Source organism: Salmo trutta, chromosome 4 (assembly GCF_901001165.1).
Source record: "Salmo trutta chromosome 4, fSalTru1.1, whole genome shotgun sequence".
In the NCBI taxonomy this organism is placed as follows: domain Eukaryota; kingdom Metazoa; phylum Chordata; class Actinopteri; order Salmoniformes; family Salmonidae; genus Salmo; species Salmo trutta.
In genome coordinates this window covers 37,414,634-37,432,473 of record NC_042960.1, presented here as the reverse complement: position 1 = coordinate 37,432,473, position 17,840 = coordinate 37,414,634, and the positions used below count along the sequence as shown (strand labels likewise).

General features: G+C 43.7%; 1 protein-coding gene across 6 annotated transcripts in view; it reads left to right on the top strand.

The window, feature by feature from the left end:
- The window catches only part of LOC115192316 (receptor-type tyrosine-protein phosphatase F-like), a 435,047-nt gene that overhangs the window by 382,312 nt on the left and 34,895 nt on the right, over positions 1-17,840 (top strand). For 4 of the 6 annotated variants that reach the window (XM_029750668.1, XM_029750671.1, XM_029750670.1 and 1 more), the window contains 4 exons: positions 879-960; positions 2,543-2,749; positions 8,363-8,526; positions 14,472-14,483. In XM_029750668.1, the coding sequence (XP_029606528.1) occupies positions 879-960; positions 2,543-2,749; positions 8,363-8,526; positions 14,472-14,483 (465 nt within the window). The remainder of the gene's footprint in view (positions 1-878; positions 961-2,542; positions 2,750-8,362; positions 8,527-14,471; positions 14,484-17,840) is intronic. The other 2 variants (XM_029750673.1, XM_029750672.1) reach the window with 1 other exon arrangement.

Sequence of the window (17,840 nt, the reverse complement as noted above, 5' to 3'; positions counted from 1 at the left end):
GAGTGGTAAAAAAAAAAAAACTAAAACTAATTTAGCAATACAATCAGTATCTTAATGCCCTGGCCAGACCTTTTCATCACGCTCTGGATTAGAGCCAGACACACACACACACACACACACACACACACACACACACACACACACACACACGAGCCAGAGTAAACATCAGAGCCAAAGCCAAACTTATCCTACTATTCCTCTGGTGACAGAAGTTAACTACATAGGTTTAACAGGGCAAAAATGTTGACACATAGGAGCGGGGGATGTGTGTGCATAGCATACGTGTGTTCGCCTATCAGGGGATTAATTATTTGGTATGAGAGAGTACATATCTATGTTTGAGTATGGATGGATTGAGGCCTTAGCAGAGCTTGAATGTTATGACAATACAGATATCTGAGATATGCTTAGGCTTACCCAAAGGGACAGCGTGTTACACACACATGCACGCACACACACTCATGCTCACTCACTCCATCGCACCCACACATTGGTTTTACTATCCAAGTGGGGACCAAAACATCTATTCTCATTCTAAATCTTATTTTCCCTAAACCTAACCTTAACCAAGCCCTAACCCTAACCCCAAGCCCCTAACTCCTCAGCCTAATTCTAACCCTAACTGTAATCCTAACCCTAAACCTAACACCTAAACCTAAAATAGCTTGAAATGTCCCCACTATTCAAATGTTCCTTGTTTTACTATCCGATGTAAGGACTTTTGGAACCCAAAAGGATAGTAAAGTTAGACCACACACACACACACACACACACACACACACACACACACACACACACACACACACACACACACACACACACACACACACACACACACACCCTGGTCGTGCTAAACCTGCTTGTCTATCTCTCTACAGATATTACTACATAGTGGTGGTTCCTGTCACACCAACCACACTACGCAGGTGGGAGAACCCTGAAGATATGGACTTGGATGAAGTGAGTGCGTGTGTTAACAGCACCTCCTCTGGGCACAGACCAAAAAAATCACTTTCTTCCATAGCACCAAGCCCATTAAATATGAAGCATCTTTAAACACCTCATATATTTTGTCTCTGCCCCCCCCCCCCCCAAAAAAAAGAACAAGATGATATCGACAGATCATGCCTTGAATTGCTGATTACAGAATTCTCAGCTTTCACTACACATGTAAATTGCCCTTTTTGCCCTTAACAGTTTGTCTTTGCTGTGCAAGATGGTGATTTCATTTCAAGTTTTGTTTCTCCAGAGTGTTTGAGGCACTTAAAACACTCCTAAATAGCTGCTCTTAGCATTTTTTTGCTTTGTTTTATTAATGTGGACCTTTTGGGCTTCAATACCTTTCTCGTGAGTTTGCTTTCTCTCAATCTACTGTCGTCTGCAGAAAAAGTGCAGCCTCCTGAATATCAAAAAAACATAGAGCGCGTTAAATAAATATGCCTGCATCCAAAGCATCTTTGAGACAGCAAGATCTGCTTTCTCATTGTCAAAGCCTTTTCTTTCTCTGCAATCTAAATCATTGCTATTGCTGCAGTTTTATAGACTAGAGAAACTGTATTTTCTGTATGAAATGGGTTGGTTTAAGTTGTGTTGAAGAGAGGAGAAGAGGAACAAGGTTATAGGGGTGGTTCACATAAAAATGTAACGTTGACTTTCTAGGAATCAGTAGAACTGTAGAATACTTCAGACATTCTCTTTGAATACTGTTTGTCTGGTTATTGTACTACCTTGACCATTAAGTGCTTGCAGTGCAGTAGACCCTGATAGAGTTGAGATAGAAGCAGACCAACAGATATAGACAGAGTAAGATGCTCACTGAAGAGGCAGGTGGAGAAGAAATTAGTCAAACAATCTACAAAGACACACATCTACCTACCCCCTCTTTCCATCAGAGGGAGTGAATTAATGATACCTCATACACACAGACAGGAACACACACACACACACACAGGAACAATCACACACACACACACACACACACACACACACACACACACACACACACACACACACACACACACACACACACACACACACACACACAGGAACACACTCCTGAGACTGTCTAATAAAGCTATGACCTCTCACCACAGCTGTAGGTCAGAAAGAGGAACGAGTGGTGAGAGAGACAAGAGAGGAGCAGCTCACTGTGGACAAGTGTGAAACCTGGCTGCAGGACCAAGATGTTATAAAACTTGAACTACTCTATGCTTCATTTGCAGTATATGATTTTAACCCACCTGTGAGCCTAGAAGGACAATTCATTGTAGCCTATGGGCGCAGTTTATGAACACATATTTATTTGATGTGAACAGTATGTGTGTTCTTTATTACTGACTATATAGTTTCTACCCAATAAAAACAAAACCCCAAACTGGACAGAAAGAAAAAAAAGTTAAGTGCCTTGCTCAAAGTCACAATGGTAGGAGATTGTGTATCTTTGAGTCTTCACTCCAATTGGTACCCTATTTCCAACATAGTGCACATACAGAATGGTGCTCTTTGGGATGCAGATAAGTATTTCTCTCTGATGTCATGTCAGCTCCTGGAGGCTAGTTCTGAACAGAGCCTGAAGAGGAGACCGACCCAAGAGTTCCTCAGACCCTACATCGCTGCCAAGATGGATGCTCTGCCAGACACCTTCCCTCTAGGAGACGAGAAGAAGTACAACGGCTTCTACAACAAGCCTCTACCGGGCCAGCAGCAGTACCTCTGTTTCGTACTGGCTGCCCTCAAAGACCACGAATCTGTAAGTGAAACAACCACTTCTCCGTATCTATAGATACTGTAGTCCTGTCACAAACATAACTTCCATACAGTATTACCATCCCCGAGATACATGTACGTCCAATGTAGAATCAAACTTAAAAGACTAGTACTGTTAATACAACAGTAAGGATGTCATATACTGTAAATGCCCTTTGAGTCTGCCATGCATATTCTACACAGTGCAGCCTGCCAATTATTTTATTTTAATACAATCTGTTGTGTTTTTTGTGATATTCCTCTCATCTCTCAGTGACATAGCTATGTAACAGATGAGCCAACACTTACGCTGGGGTCGCCATGCCGCGATCTGCACGAAGCAGCGGCACTGTATGACTCACGTCTGTGTAGTGAGTCATGGTTACGTGTGCACGTGTCACAGAGAAACTATGAACCCATGTCACAGTCAGAGTTCACTCAGTGTGACCGTAATCGGTTTCCTCTTTAGAAGATGCACTCACTGGTGTCCTTGGTCTTTACTGCAGAAGTTCAGACAGCTCCTCAGCCTCAAAACATGTCTCCCCTATCTATTTACTTTACATACAGTGCATTTGGAAAGTATTTAGACCCCTTGACTTTTTCCACGTTTTGTTACATTCCAGACTTATTCTAAAAATGGATTTAATTGTTGTTTTTTTCTCATCAATCTACACACAATACCCCATAATCACAAAGCAAAAAATGTTTGCAAAAAATTAAATAATGAAATATCACCTACAGAAGTATTCAGACCCATTACTCAGTACTTTGTTGAAGCACCTTTGGCAGCATTTACAGCCTTGAGTCTTCTTGAGTATGACTCTTCAAGCTTGGCACACCTGTATTTGGGGAGTTTCTCCCATTTTTCTCTGCAGATCCTCTCAAGCTCTGTCAGGTTGAATGGGGAGTGTCGCTGCACAGCTGCCTTTCCAAATCATGTCCAATCAATTAAATTTACCACAGGTGGACTCCAATTAAGTTGTAGAAACATCTCAAGGATGATCCATGGAAACAGGATACACCTGAGCTCAATTTCTAGTCTCGTAGCAAAGGGTCTGAATACTTATGTCAATAAGGTATTTTTTTTATGTATATGCAAAAATGTCTAAAAACCTATTTTCGCTTTGTAATTATGGGGTATTGTGTGTAGATTGATGAGGAACAAAAATGTATGTAATCAATTTTCGAATAAGAGTATAACGTAACAAAATGTGGAAAACGTCAAGGGGTCTGAATACTTTCTGAATGCACTGTATACTGCATGAGGAAATGATGGCATGGTTGATAAAAATAAAAAACATAAATCGATTTTACAACCATTGGACCACCCAACTCTCGACAGTGCCAGCCCATTGTTATGTCTTTCTTCATCTTCTGGTAAGCAATACATTGTGGAGAGAAAGTGGAGTTGTGTATTGTGTTGTTGTTAAGCTAGAACATAGTTATTTCTCTTTAGCAGAGTGACAGACAGACTCATAACAGATCTGTGACCCAGTAAAGTGAATTATTATTGAATCTAAGTCATGCCTGGCCAGAAAAAAATAGCAGGCTAATCACATTCATGGGAAAGCAGGGAAGTGAGCTCAGCTTTATAGTTATGGCAGGGTTGATGGCAGGATGGAGGAAGGAGGAGGAGGGAGGAGGATGGAGGGAGGGAGGAGGAGGGAGGCGGGAGACTGGAGCAAAAGGGCACTGCAGCTTTATGTGGCTCCCTTGGCTGGTAAATATGCCTGGAAGTGTGAAATTGGATAAAAGAAACAAGCCATATAAACAGTGTGATCACTTACAGCAGGGAAGAGAGGGAGATATAGAGAGAGGGAGGAGAGGTGGGAGCATTAGAGAGAAAGGGTGTCAGTTTCATCTGAGGGGACTGGAGAGAACTGAATGGGAGTGATGGAGGGGTGAAAAGAGTGAGAGGTACAGAGAGAGAGATAAGTCTGATGGAGGAATGGAGAGTGGTAGAGGGAGCCTTGGGGAAATAATATGCACTACTAAGAGAAGAGGAACGCAGTAAAGGTTTTATGGATGAGATTTTCTTCTTTTTTTATGGGGAGATTTTATGGATGAAAAAGAGAGTTGTTTAAATGACACAGAGGGAGGCAGAGAGACAGACACACAATGAAAATAGGGAGATGGACAGAGACAAATAGAGAAAGAGACAGATTGAAAGAACGAGAGACAGGACGAAAGAGAGAGACCGAGACACAGACAGAGAGAGGTCGTAGCCTGGGGATTAAGGGAGGGGGGAGTGGGGGGGTCCTGGAGCTCTGCCCTCACCTCAGACACACCCGGAGGGGATCGTTGTCAATTTGTAAGTCGCTCTGGATAAGAGCGTCTGCTAAATGGCGTAAATGTAAATGTTGTCAATATGTTCATTAATCATCTTCGTGTTTAGTGTTACGCCTATCTCCTCTCATTGCCAATGACTTTTTAGGACCTATCTGCAAAAAAGATGATTCTGAGATAAATGGCTTCAAAGTTCCAAACCCTCATTTGTTTATGTTTCAGCATTTTTTTTCTTGTATTTTTTTTAAATTTATCAACGTGAACTGGGGTATTTAGAGTACTTTATACCGCAGAGTTGGTGAATACTCGTTTCTGATTGGCCAGAAGGGCATTCTAAAATAGCGATCATGACGCAATAAGCGCCTACACACACAGACCATACTTGCTACAAAGTTACATAAAGCTCAACCATCAACCACACAAACCGAAATTGGATACATTCTAAACACAGATCCAACGAGGAAAAACTTAGCTAGCTAGCATTTATTTGTTTTTGCAGAGACATATTTTATTGGAGCATCTGATGACCTAACGTGGTGAGTGATGAACATGAATTTATTTGGTCCTTACTGATGCAGTCATGGCGCTATATCAATAACAAGGCTGTGTCAATAACTACATTTTGACAAAAATGCAGACAGCTCTTGAAAATGTGTCACTTATTACTTTCAATGTGCTATCGTGAGAATGATTATTGAGAGACCTCTTAACCTTTTACTGCAGTGGGCTAAATCATGATCCTTCCATTTGAATTTGGTGGTGCTTTTAGATGGTTGAAGTCACAGTGATCGCACGTTGGGAATTCAACAAACCTCTGGCTGTCTTTTTGAGTGGGTGAATATACATACTGCAGGTTGAAATCTCATTGATCTACATCTCAACCAAATATTACCCAAATGTTCATGTTCCAATGATGTGTTGTGCCCAGTGGGAAGCCTGATTGTGGGAGAAACAATGGAAAAAATAAGACTATTCACCCTATGCACTCCTCAGTCTTCTCTCCTTCCCTTCCCCGCATCAGCTCTGCTTTTCACTCACTTTATTATCTCTCCAATACACAGCATTCCCATGCTGCATTTGTAAATGTAGAGGCGCTGGCAGTACATTATTCACTCACTCTATGGGCTGTGTTTCTATCAGATAGTGCTTCTCAAATTGATCACTCCCAAAGTTTCCCCCCTCTCTGAGAATATCTAAATGTCCTATTTTGTTTGGGCTTCCATCCACTGTGTCTAAGAGGCGTGACTGCTGCCATTTTTCAAAGAAAGTTTTATGCTGCACTGCCTGCTGCACTTTGCCAAAAGTATAAGAATGAGCTACGGAGAAGAGAGAGAGAAGAGGAGCCTGGGAGGGAGAGAATAGAGAGACCGAGACAGAAGAGAGAGAGACGAGCCTGGAAGCGATGGAGAGAGAAAGAGGAAGCAGAGAAATGAGCTCAACATGAACAGTTCTCAGAGATGTCAGGCTATTCATGGCTGTTTCTGTCATTGAGTCGATCAAGACCCCAGGTCTTTCTCAGCAGGTATCAGAATATGGGATGCACGATGACCTTTTGACCTCGAGCCTTTGTGCAAAGGCTTTTGGCCCATATGAGTCTTTCATTTATGCAGGATATGACTGCAACCATCTGCATCAATATCAGATGCATATTTTTCAATATTTCCTTTGAAGACGTCAATTTATTCTGTGGTGAAACATTCAGAAGACTCGACATTAACTCTTGTTTTGAGTACTCCTCAACTGGGCCTGACAAGAGCTAGCCACATGTAAACCTGGTGGCATGGCCTCAGTGAAAGTTGTTGGGATTTCCAGCTGCCAGTTATTAATTAAACAATCATTTTAGCAACATGTCTTAAACAGCGAAGGGGTTGCAAATGGGACAGAGAGAGCGGTAGAGCGAGAGGTAGAGAGACGGGTAGAGAGAGAGAGAGAGATCTTGATGGAGGATTAGACTCGGTCATTGTGTGTTGTCCCTGCTGTGTCCGGGGAGGGTGACTAGTGCAGGGGAGGATGTGCATCAGCGGCCTCTGAGGACAAATCCGATAAAGGTGACAACTTTCATCACGCCCTCTGGAAGCCAGCAGAGAACCCGGGGCCAACCCTGTCTCACTGGCGTCATTAAGCTACAGTATATCACAGTCTCACTAATTGACATGGCAGGGTTAGAGGAGGGGAAGAGCAGGAGAAGAGAGCAACAGAGGCTGAAAATAACTCCGGGTCAGGGGCAGAGAGGAGCGAGGGGAAGGGGACAGACTTAACTACCAGGGAGCAGTTGTGAGTGGGCGATTGCTGATACAGGGGCAGGATCTGGAGTTTGTTTATCTGCTCGCAGCATATGTGTACTACTCTCTGAGTGTATTTAGTAGTAGCTTCATCTGCATCAGCACTGAGGCTACAGTAGGCCTATACCTCTCTCCCGGCTTGCGTCTGTGCCACCACAGTAAGCAGGCATATGTAGTGACTGCAGTGCTCTGTGTGTTTCTACGGCAACTGGAATGAACATCTTTGTCAGCACCAGTTAATGTTTTTATCAGTTAAAAGGCTATTAAAACCCCATTAAAAAGGGAGTTCTGTCATACATTTCCAAAGTAGGTAACAACTACTTTCCTCTCTCTCTCTCTCTCTCTCCTCTCTCTCTCTCTCTCTCTCTCTCTCTCTCTCTCTCTCTCTCTCTCTCGCTCTCTCTCTCTCTCTCTCTCTCTCGCTCTCTCTGTGTGTGTGTGTGTGTGTGTGTGTGTGTGTGTGTGTGTGTGTGTGTCTACCACAGATCCCCTTTTCATCTACAAGTTTTTTGCAGAGAGGCTGGGTACAATGGATATGTCTTGGCATGATGCTCGCGTCACATAATAAAGTTAAATGGATCAATTTGCAAGGCGTAATTCGCTTAAAGTAACTGCGCTTGTTGTCACTTTGTGTTCTGGCTGACAGGTTGGGGAAGTTTCACTCTATTAAAGAATGGAGCTAGCTACAAATACACCTCTCTCTCCTTCACCAGATGCCTGGCTGATGTTAGTCTCCATCAGACACAGCGTTAGATACGGGCTAAGGCAGAACTATGAAGAACTCTGTATAGGGCTGAGGTAGCATCACGTTGAGTTAGCACCATGTTTCCAGACGCCTAACTGGTGTCAGCCACTGACTTTCAATCAGGCACTGGGTTAGACAAGGGATAAGACATAAGAGCATAGAGCTCTAAAGTACTCCAACAGGCTTGAGACTACACAGGTCTCAAGGTTAATAGAGCAGTGTTCAGCCTCAACCAAATGATAAAGCCTCTCCATTCTGAACAGGGGTTGCTGTGTGGTGTCCTCCTGCTTCTTCTCTCCTACAGCAGAAGACGTTTGCAGCCAGCCCGTACTCGGACCCCATCACAGTGAAGCTCCACAGCGGTATGGCTCGCCATGCTGAGGACCCAGAGATGCTGTGGGTCATGGGCCCTGTCCTGGCCGTCGTACTCATCATCATCATCGTCATCGCCATCCTGCTCTTCAAGAGGTAAATACGCCGCCACGCCAACTATTTCTGATCTGCAAATAGGTGGAAATTGTGTGCTAAAATGTTAGGTAGTGACATGGGATTGGCAGAACAATTGCTGCAATGAATGTGCGTCACGACACTCTAATGTTTGATGTGAATTGTTTTTCACAAGTGCCCGCAACTGTACATGTACATTACTGCTAAAGGCAGTTAGGACACAACTGATAACTACAAACTTTGACAGTATGTGAAATTTCTAAAATCGAGTATGCTTTAAATGCCAGGATGGCATGCTCATTTTGGCTTTTCATCTAGTAGAATTCGCTACACAATTGTGAGGAGGAGAATTGTCTCTCCAGACTCACGTGTGTAGAGCAGACAGTGTCAAAAGAGGTGGTTAACTTGCATCGGCATGACAGTTGGCACAAATGCACATATACACTACATGACCAAAAGTATGTGGATACCTGCCTGTCGAACATCTCATTCCAAAATCCTGGGCATTAATATGGAGTTTGCTGCTATAAAAGCCTCCATTCTTCTGGGAAGGCTTTCCACTAGATGTTGGAACATTGCTGCTGGGACTTGCTTTCACAAGACCGTTAGTGAGGTCGGGCACTGATGTTGGGCAATTAGGCCTGGCTCACGGTCTGCATTCCAATTCATCCCAAAGGTGTTCGATGGGATTGTGGTCAGGGCTCTGTCAAGTTCTTCCACACCGATCTTGACAAACCATTTCTGGACCTCGCTTTGTGCATGGGGGCATTGTCATGCAGGAACAGGAAACTGTTGCCACAAAGTTGGAAGCACAGAATCGTCTAGAATGCTGTAGCGTTAAGATTTCCCTTCACGGGAACTAAGGGGCCTAGCCTGAACAATGAAAAACAGCCCCAGACCATTATTCCTCCTCCCCCAAACTTTACAGTGGGGTAGGTAGCATTCTCCTGGCATCCACCAAACCCAGATTTGTCTGTCAGACTGGAAGATGGTGAAGCGGGATTCAACACTCCATAGAACACATTTCAACTGCTCCAGAGTCCAATGGCCGCGAGCTATACACCACTCCGTCCGATGCTTCGCATTGTGCATGGTGATCTTAAGCTTGTGTGCGGCTGCTCGGGCATGAAGCTCCCGATTGAACAGTTTATGCACTGACGTTGCTTCCACAGGCAGTTTGGAACTCGTATTGAGTGTTGCAACAGAGGACAACCAATTTTTATGTGCCAAGCGCTTCAGCACTCGGTGGTCCCGTTCTTTGAGCTTGTGGCATTTCCGTTCTTTAAGCTTGTGTGGCCTATCACTATCACGCGGCTGACGTTTACACTTCACAATAACAGTACTTACAGTTGACCGGGCAGCTCTAGCAGGGCAGAAATTTGGCGAACTGACTTCTTGGAACGGTTGCATCTTATGATGGTGCCACATTGAAAGGCTCTGCTCGATTTTATACACCTGTCAGCAACAGGTGTGGCTGAAATAGCCTAATCCACTCATTTGAAGGGGTGTCCACATACTTTTGTATAGTTTAATTGACCACATCCCAAAGTATGCTAATGAGCCCCACCAGTACATAGCCCCCACCTATGAATGATGACCGATGATCGTTCATATTCTAAATGTTGGGTAGAAACATGTCTGATTATACTTACAAGGTACAGAACTGTACCATGTGAGTTCATATGTGTACCTGTGAAGAGTACCTTTCCCTTTTTTGTACCCCAGGGAACAACGCTGTATCCTAACCATACCCCGTTTTTTGAGAGTGTGGTAATACATGTTCCAAGTGTGGTCACAGTACAAAATAGAAAACTAATTGAAATCAGAAAACAGCAGTATACTGTCATTTTATAGAAATAACAACTTCAAGTTGTTGTATGTACTTAAAGCAAAGTGCAAAAATGAATTCTTGGCACTATACACCATACGGTGCATTCGGAAAGTATTCAGAGCCCTTGAATTTTTCCACATTTTGTCATGTTACAGCCTTATTATAAAACAACCTTATTGTTTTTTCCCCTCATCAATCTACACACAACACCCCATAATGACACAGCAAAGATTGGATTTTAGAAATGTTTGCTAATTTATAAAAAAATAAGAAACTGAAATATAAAATTTACATAAGTATTCAGACCCATTACTTAGTACTTTGTTGAAGCACTTTTGGCAGCGATTACGGCCTCGCATTCTCTTCGGTATAACGCTACAAGCTTGGCACACCTGTATTTGGGGAGTTTCTCCCATTGTTCTTTGTCAGGTTGGATGGGGAGTGTCGCTGCACAGCTATTTTCAGGTCTCTCCAGAGATGTTTGATCGTGTTCAAGTCTGGGCTCTGGCTGGGCCACTCAAGGACATTCCGAGACTTGTCCCGAAGCCACTCCTTGCATTGTCTTGGCTGTGTGCTTATGGTCGTTTTCCTGTTGGAAGGTGAACCTTCGCCCCAGTCTGAGGTCCTGAGCGCTCTGGAGCAGGTTTTCATCAAGGATCTCTGTACTTTGGCCTGTTTATTTTTCCCTCGATCCTGACAAGTCTCCCATTACCTGCCACTGAAAAACATCCTCCCAGCATGATGCAGCCACCACCATGCCTCACCGTATGGATGTTGCCAGGTTTCCTCCAGGCGTGACTCTTGGCATTCAAGCCAAAGAGTTCAATCTTGGTTTCATCAGACCAGAGAATCTTGTTTATCATGGTCTGAGAATCTTTAGGTGCCTTTTGGCAAACTCCAAGCAGGCTGTCATGTGCGTTTTACCTGAGGAGTGGCTTCAGTCTGGTCACTCTACCATAAAAGCCTGATTGGTGGAGTGCTGCAGAGATGGTTGTCCTTCTGGAAGGTTCTCCCATGTCCAAAGAGGAACTCTAGAGCTCTGTTAGAGTGACCATCGGGTTCTTGGCCACCTCCCTGACCAAGGCCCTTCTCCCCCGATTGCTCAGTTTGGATGTGCGGACAGCTCTTGGAAGAGTCTTGGTAGTTCGAAACTATTTCCATTTTAGAATGATGGAGGCCACTGTGTTTTTGGGGACCTTCAATGCTGCAGACATGTTTTGGTACCCTTCCTCAGATCTGTGCCTCAAAACAATCCTGTCTCGGAGCTCTACGGACAATTCCTTCAACTTCATGGCCTGGTTTTTGCACTGACATGCACTGTCAAATGTGAGACCTTATATAGACAGGTGTGTGCCTTTCCAAATCATGACCAATCAATTGAATTTACGTTTAGAAACATCTCAATGATGATCAGTAGAAGCAGGACGCGCCTGAGCTTAATTTCGAGTCTCATAGCTAAGGGTCTGAAAATAAGGTCTTTATTATTCATTTTTTTATGTGTTAAAATGTCTAAAAACCTGTTTTCGCTTAATCATTAAGGGGTATTGTGTGTAGATTGATGAGGAAAATAGTTTATTTTATCAATTTTAGAAAAAGGCTGTAACTCAACAAAATGTGTCTGAATACTTTCTGAATGCTCTGTATATACATAAGTGGACACCCCTACAAATGAGTGGATTCGACAATTTCAGCCACACCCATTGCTGACAGGTGTTTAAAATCGAGCACACAGCCATGCAAACTCCATAGATGACCGGCAGTAGAATGGCCTTACTGAAGAGCTCAGTGACTTTCAACGTGGCACCGTGATAGGATGCCACCTTTCCAACAAGTCAGTTTGTCAAATTTCTGCCCTGCTAGAGCTGCCCTGGTCAACTGTAAGTGCTGTTATTGTGAAGTGGAAATGTGTAGGAGCAACAATGGCTCAGCCGCGAAGTGATAACCCACACAAGCCCACAGAACGGGATCACCGAATGCTGATTCGCGAAGCGCGTAAAAATCTTCTGTCCTCGGTTGCAACAATACTGAGTTCCAAACTGCCTCTGGAAGCAACGTCAGCACAAGTTCTGTTCGTCGGGAGCTTCATGAAATAGGTTTCCATGGCCGAGCAGCCGCACCCAAGCCTAAGATCACCATGTGCAATGCCAAGCGTCAGCTGGAGTGGTGTAAAGCTCGCCACCAATTGACTCTGAAGCAGTGGGAATGCGTTTGCTGGAGTGTTGAATCACGCTTCACCATTTTCCAGTCTGACGAATGAACCTGGGTTTGGCGGATGCCAGGAGAATGCTACCTGCCCGAATGCATAGTGCTAACTGTAAAGTTTGGTGGAGGAGGATAATGGTCTGGGGCTGTTTTTCATGGTTCGGGCTAGGCCCCTTAGTTCCACTGAAGGGAACTCTTATTATTGCTATATCATAAAATTACATTCTAGATGATTCTGTGCTTCCAACTTTGTGGCAAAAGTTTTGGGAAGACCCTTTCCTGTTTCAGAATGACAATACCCCCATGCACAAAGCGAGGTCCATACAGAAATGGTTTGTTGAGATTGGTGTGGAAGAACTTGAATGGAGTTGGAGTTCAGTGGTTACTCTATCAAGACAGATAGACATTCATCTGGCCTCGGCCTGAAGTCCTATAGGCTCTGTGAGACTCTCTTCTTGGAGTGGGAATTGATATGAGAGGTATCTCAGTCAGGTAGCCTGTGGCCCTGCTCTCCCAGAGTTGGCCCAGCCGTGTTTTCTCTGCTCTCTTTGAATGTAGTTGTCCTTAGAGCTTCTTACTTAGCTAGCGTAAGTGAGAGAGGGGAGAACAGGGGATCCATATGCTTCTTCCACTAATAATGAAATCTCAGCTAGCTAGCACACTGCTGGGATGGGACGAGCTGGTCCTCCTTTCTCTGTCTTCTATCTGTTCAACTTTCTTCTCCTCTTTTGTCACTCTTCTCTCTTACTGTTCGTTCAGTCTTTGAGTTGCTGGGGTTGTTGTAGTGTAGCTCTCCTTACTTCTCAGACACTTCAGCCCTGCTTGAACAAAAAAGGGAATCAGGTGCTTGACTTGATCATTTAAAAAGGACTTAATCATTTAAAAAAGCATTCCAAAATGTTTGGCCTCACCTTAATTCTCCTCACTCTGGCGATCAAATGGAGCCAGACCTCAACTCGCTCTTACACAACAACCCAGGAAAGTAATGAGCTGAACTCAGATGAACTAGTAATTCAAAGTATTACTCTGTGGATAAGTCCAGGCAAGGCTGACTTAGATGGCAGGAGGGTGGAGAATTTCTTCACAGCAAATGAGAAGAAATCTTTTGATGTGTCCCAATTTAACATGCCTATTTGACTGCATAGGCCCATAGCTCTCTGATGTCCATGCCAGGACACATAGCAACTTTTTATGACTTGGAAGTAATTTTGCTAGAATGGATTGTCCTCAAATATAAATGAATGTAAACTCTACAAAATGCAATACAGGAGGCAGATCTATAGACATTTCAACAGTTGCAAAAGTATATGAGGTGAAATAGCTTATTATATAATAACCCCATCCTCATCTGTCCACACAATGTTGTAGGATATCATAGTTGATACCGGGACGTTAGTTGCAGGATGCAGCCTACTGTATTTCCACTGAGCTAGTATAATATCTACCTCAAGTAATCTGAAGGAGCAGAGTGCACCATCATCAAGCCTGTCCAACTGCAGAGAATATAATTATCTCCTGAATGCCCCAAATAGCAGATATGTAGATCCTCCTTTTTAAGTTTTCCAGCATATGTATCTTAAGAGAATGGGTTGTAAAGAAAAAAACGGATATTTAAACAATTGTTGAAGATGATCACAGTGACAGGGATTGAGATCTGGGCGCCTGGAGGAAAAACTCATTTTCGAAATGTCAGCGTTATTATCTGAATAAAACCGCAGGGCTGAGAGATTGGAGGAGAGAGGGAGAGACAGGGCGGGAAGGAGGGATGGATGGAAGGAGGGAGGGAGGGAGGTGTGAAGTAAAGAGCTTGTATGAGCCAGTGCTGTTCCCCGTCCACTGCTTCTATGCTTTAAGCCTGTAATTTAATCCTCCTCCCTCTCTCTCTCTCTGTTTTTTCCCTCGTTCACTTTCCCCCTGCTTTCTGTGGACGCAGCAAACAAGAAAGGTTAGTACTTCTCTCCTGTTTTACACCCTTACACCACTTTCCCCCCTCTCAACCCTGGCTTGGCTGTCAATCTGCAGCACACGTCTCCTCTCCCACCCCCTTAAGGGGTCAGCAGGCTTCAGTTCAGCTGGCTGAACGAGTGTGCTTGCATAGTCCCTTAAAAGACCTTCGCTTGAAAAATTTGTAGTTTTTACATCAAATTAAGATGTTTGGTGCAATATTTCTGAAGTGAAAAAATGTACATGAAACCGATTCGTCTCTCGTTGAATGACAAAAAACACTTAATTGAAGAACCCCTGCTGTTGACCAATCACCGACGAATGGGAGTAGACTTTGGCTACTGACTTCGGCTTGCCTCAAACTTTTTGCTGTTGTGCCCGAACAACCGATAAAACCCACTGAGACACAAACTAACAAAAACGTCACAAAATGTAATCACAATATAGGCTCAAACTGTTCCAAACTGTTACGGCTGGGAAGCATGTGGACGGATGCCTTTACTCCTCTATAAGATGTGCTTCTGGGTCAGGCTGCTCCGTTCTGTTCTGACTGAAGCCTGATGTAGAGAGTCAGAGTGACAGACTGACATGCTCTTTGTTTCTACTACACTGTCAAAATCACACATAGAGTGGTCCAATATGCGATCGATTCTTTTTTACTACTCTTTTTACTGACTCGAAAGTCATGATTCGTTTTTCTGAGTGACTCGTTCATTTTAGTCTTTCTTTTAACCTGCAAGATTGATACACGCTCCTCCGGCTCAACGGCTCCAGAGATGTGCTCTGACCAACAACTGTCTGTCATAATTACGCAAAGGAAAATAGATCATGCTGCAGGCAGCATAGAGAAGAAAAATATGTGTTAACTGATAATTGATCTCATGGTGCAAGAATGAATGCAATTCATTAATTATTGAATGTCATGATGGAATCGGCTTTGTAGAATCAAAACATGCACAGCCTCTGCTCAACAAACTTGAACTCGAGAACAAATCGTTTGGGGGGGGCTGCAGTTCGCAAACCATATTGTGCTTATCACCCTCATGGCAGTCAAGCAATGCATTCCTCCAACAGTCGTTCACAATCTAGTCCAGATGTGGCCACAACTAGGCCTTGTTTCAAATGTATAAAGACATAATCTTATTTGTATACCTAGCAATCAACAAATGTAGGCCTACATTGTTTAAACAACAAGTCTCAGTCACAAATGACAGCTTCAATAAGCACCCTACGGTGAATGACACGTGAACGAGAGGCTTGTAGGATTATGACAGTTTTCAGTTCATCGTTCGCCGGTAGGAGCTCCTACCTGCCAACTATGATGAACGAGAGGCTTGTAGAATCATGACTCTTTCAAGTTTTCAGTTCATCGTTCGCTGGTGTGGGGCCCTGCGTGTTCTGGCCATTACTGAGTCAAATGAACGAAATTAGTCTAAAGAATCGTTCTTTTGACTGAACTTCCAATCACTATCACACATCACACCTCTATGTCTTGTTTCTTTGACTGGTGTGTTGTGTTTTTTCACAGGAGACATGTCTGGCACTTGACTGGTTGTGTGTCTGCGTGTGTGTGTGCGTGTGTGTGTGTGTCCACGCATGTAGTGTTTGCGCGTGTGAGCATGCAAATATCTGCATGCGTGTGTGGGCAATGTTTACAGGCAGCTTTGAGAAATTTCTTTGTGATCTCGTTGATCTGTTGAGCTACGTCTCTCTGAGAGATCATAGTCTGTGGTTTCTCCTTCGCCCGTTCCCTCCACCACCACCCACACACACCTGCAGCCCTGACGCCTTACAAGCTAAATGCAAAAGTTGGAGTTCAAATTACATGTTGTTTCCTAGGCAATAGTCAGAATAACAAAGCACCCTTTCCCACACGTCCTTATTTCATGCCTCCATGCTTTATTACGATCTCCATTACAATCCCCATCTCGCTGTCCACCTCAATGGCTGTGTCCCAAACGGCATCTTATTTCCTATATAGTGCAGCTCTATTGACCCGAGCCTTAAGGGCTTTCATCAAAAATAGTGCACCGCAGTTACAGTTGAAGTCGGAAGTTTACATACAATTAGGCTGGAGTCATTAAAACTCGTTTTTCAACCTCTCCACAAATTTCTTGTTAACAAACTATAGTTTTGGCAAGTCAGTTAGGACATCTACTTTGTGCATGACACAAGTAATTTATCCAACAATTGTTTACAGACAGATTATTTCACTTATAATTCACTGTATCACAATTCCAGTGGGTCAGAAGTTTACATACACTAAGTTGACTGTGACTTTAACAGCTTGGAAAATTCCAGAAAATTATGTCATGGCTTCAGAAGCTTCTGATAGGCTAATTGACATCATTTGAGTCAATTGGAGGTGTACCTGTGGATGTATTTCAAGGCCTACCTTCAAACTCAGTGCCTCTTTGCTTGACATAATGGGAAAATCAAAAGAAATCAGCCAAGACCTCAGAAGAAAATTGTAGACCTCCACAAGTCTCGTTCATCCTTGGGAGAAATTTCCAAATGCCTGAAGGTACCACATTCATCTGTTCAAACAATAGTACGCAATTATAAACATCATGGGACCACGCAACCGCCATACCGCTTAGGAAGGAGACGCGTTCTGTCTCCTAGAGATGAATGTACTTTGGTGCGAAAAGTCCAAATCAATCGCCGAACAATAGCAAAGGACCTTGTGAAGATGCTGGAGGAAACAGGTACAAAAGTATCTATATCCACAGTAAAACGAGTCCTATATCGACATAACCTGAAAGGCCACTCAGCAAGGAAGAAGCCACTGCTCCAGACCTGCCATAAAAAACTTGACTACGGTTTGCAACTGCACATGGGGACAAAGATCATCCTTTTTGGAGATATGTCCTCTGGTCTGATGAAGCAAAAATAGAACTGTTTGGCGATAATGACCATAGTTATGTTTGGAGGAAAAAGGGGGATGCTTGGAAGCCGAAGAACACCATCCCAACCCGTGAAGCACAGGGGTGGCAGCATCATGTTGTAGGGGTGCTTTACTGCAGGAGGGACTGGTGCACTTCACAAAATAGAAGGCATCATGAGGGAGGAAAATTATGTGTATATATTGAAGCAACATCTCAAGACATAAGTCAGGAAGTGTCATCGGTGCTGGTGTAGGTGGCAGGGAAGTCAGGCGCAGGAGAAACCAACTTGTCAAAGATATCCTTGGTAGCAGGAAAGGGGCATTGTCAAATGCAGGAGACTGAGGTCCGTTAACACAGATGTTTAATAAACACTGAATAAACAAAGTCGCCACAAGGCAGGGTGCGCAGAACACAAGACAGGAGGACAGCTCCAAAATCAAAAATGCACGGGGCGCAACCCTAATGCCTAA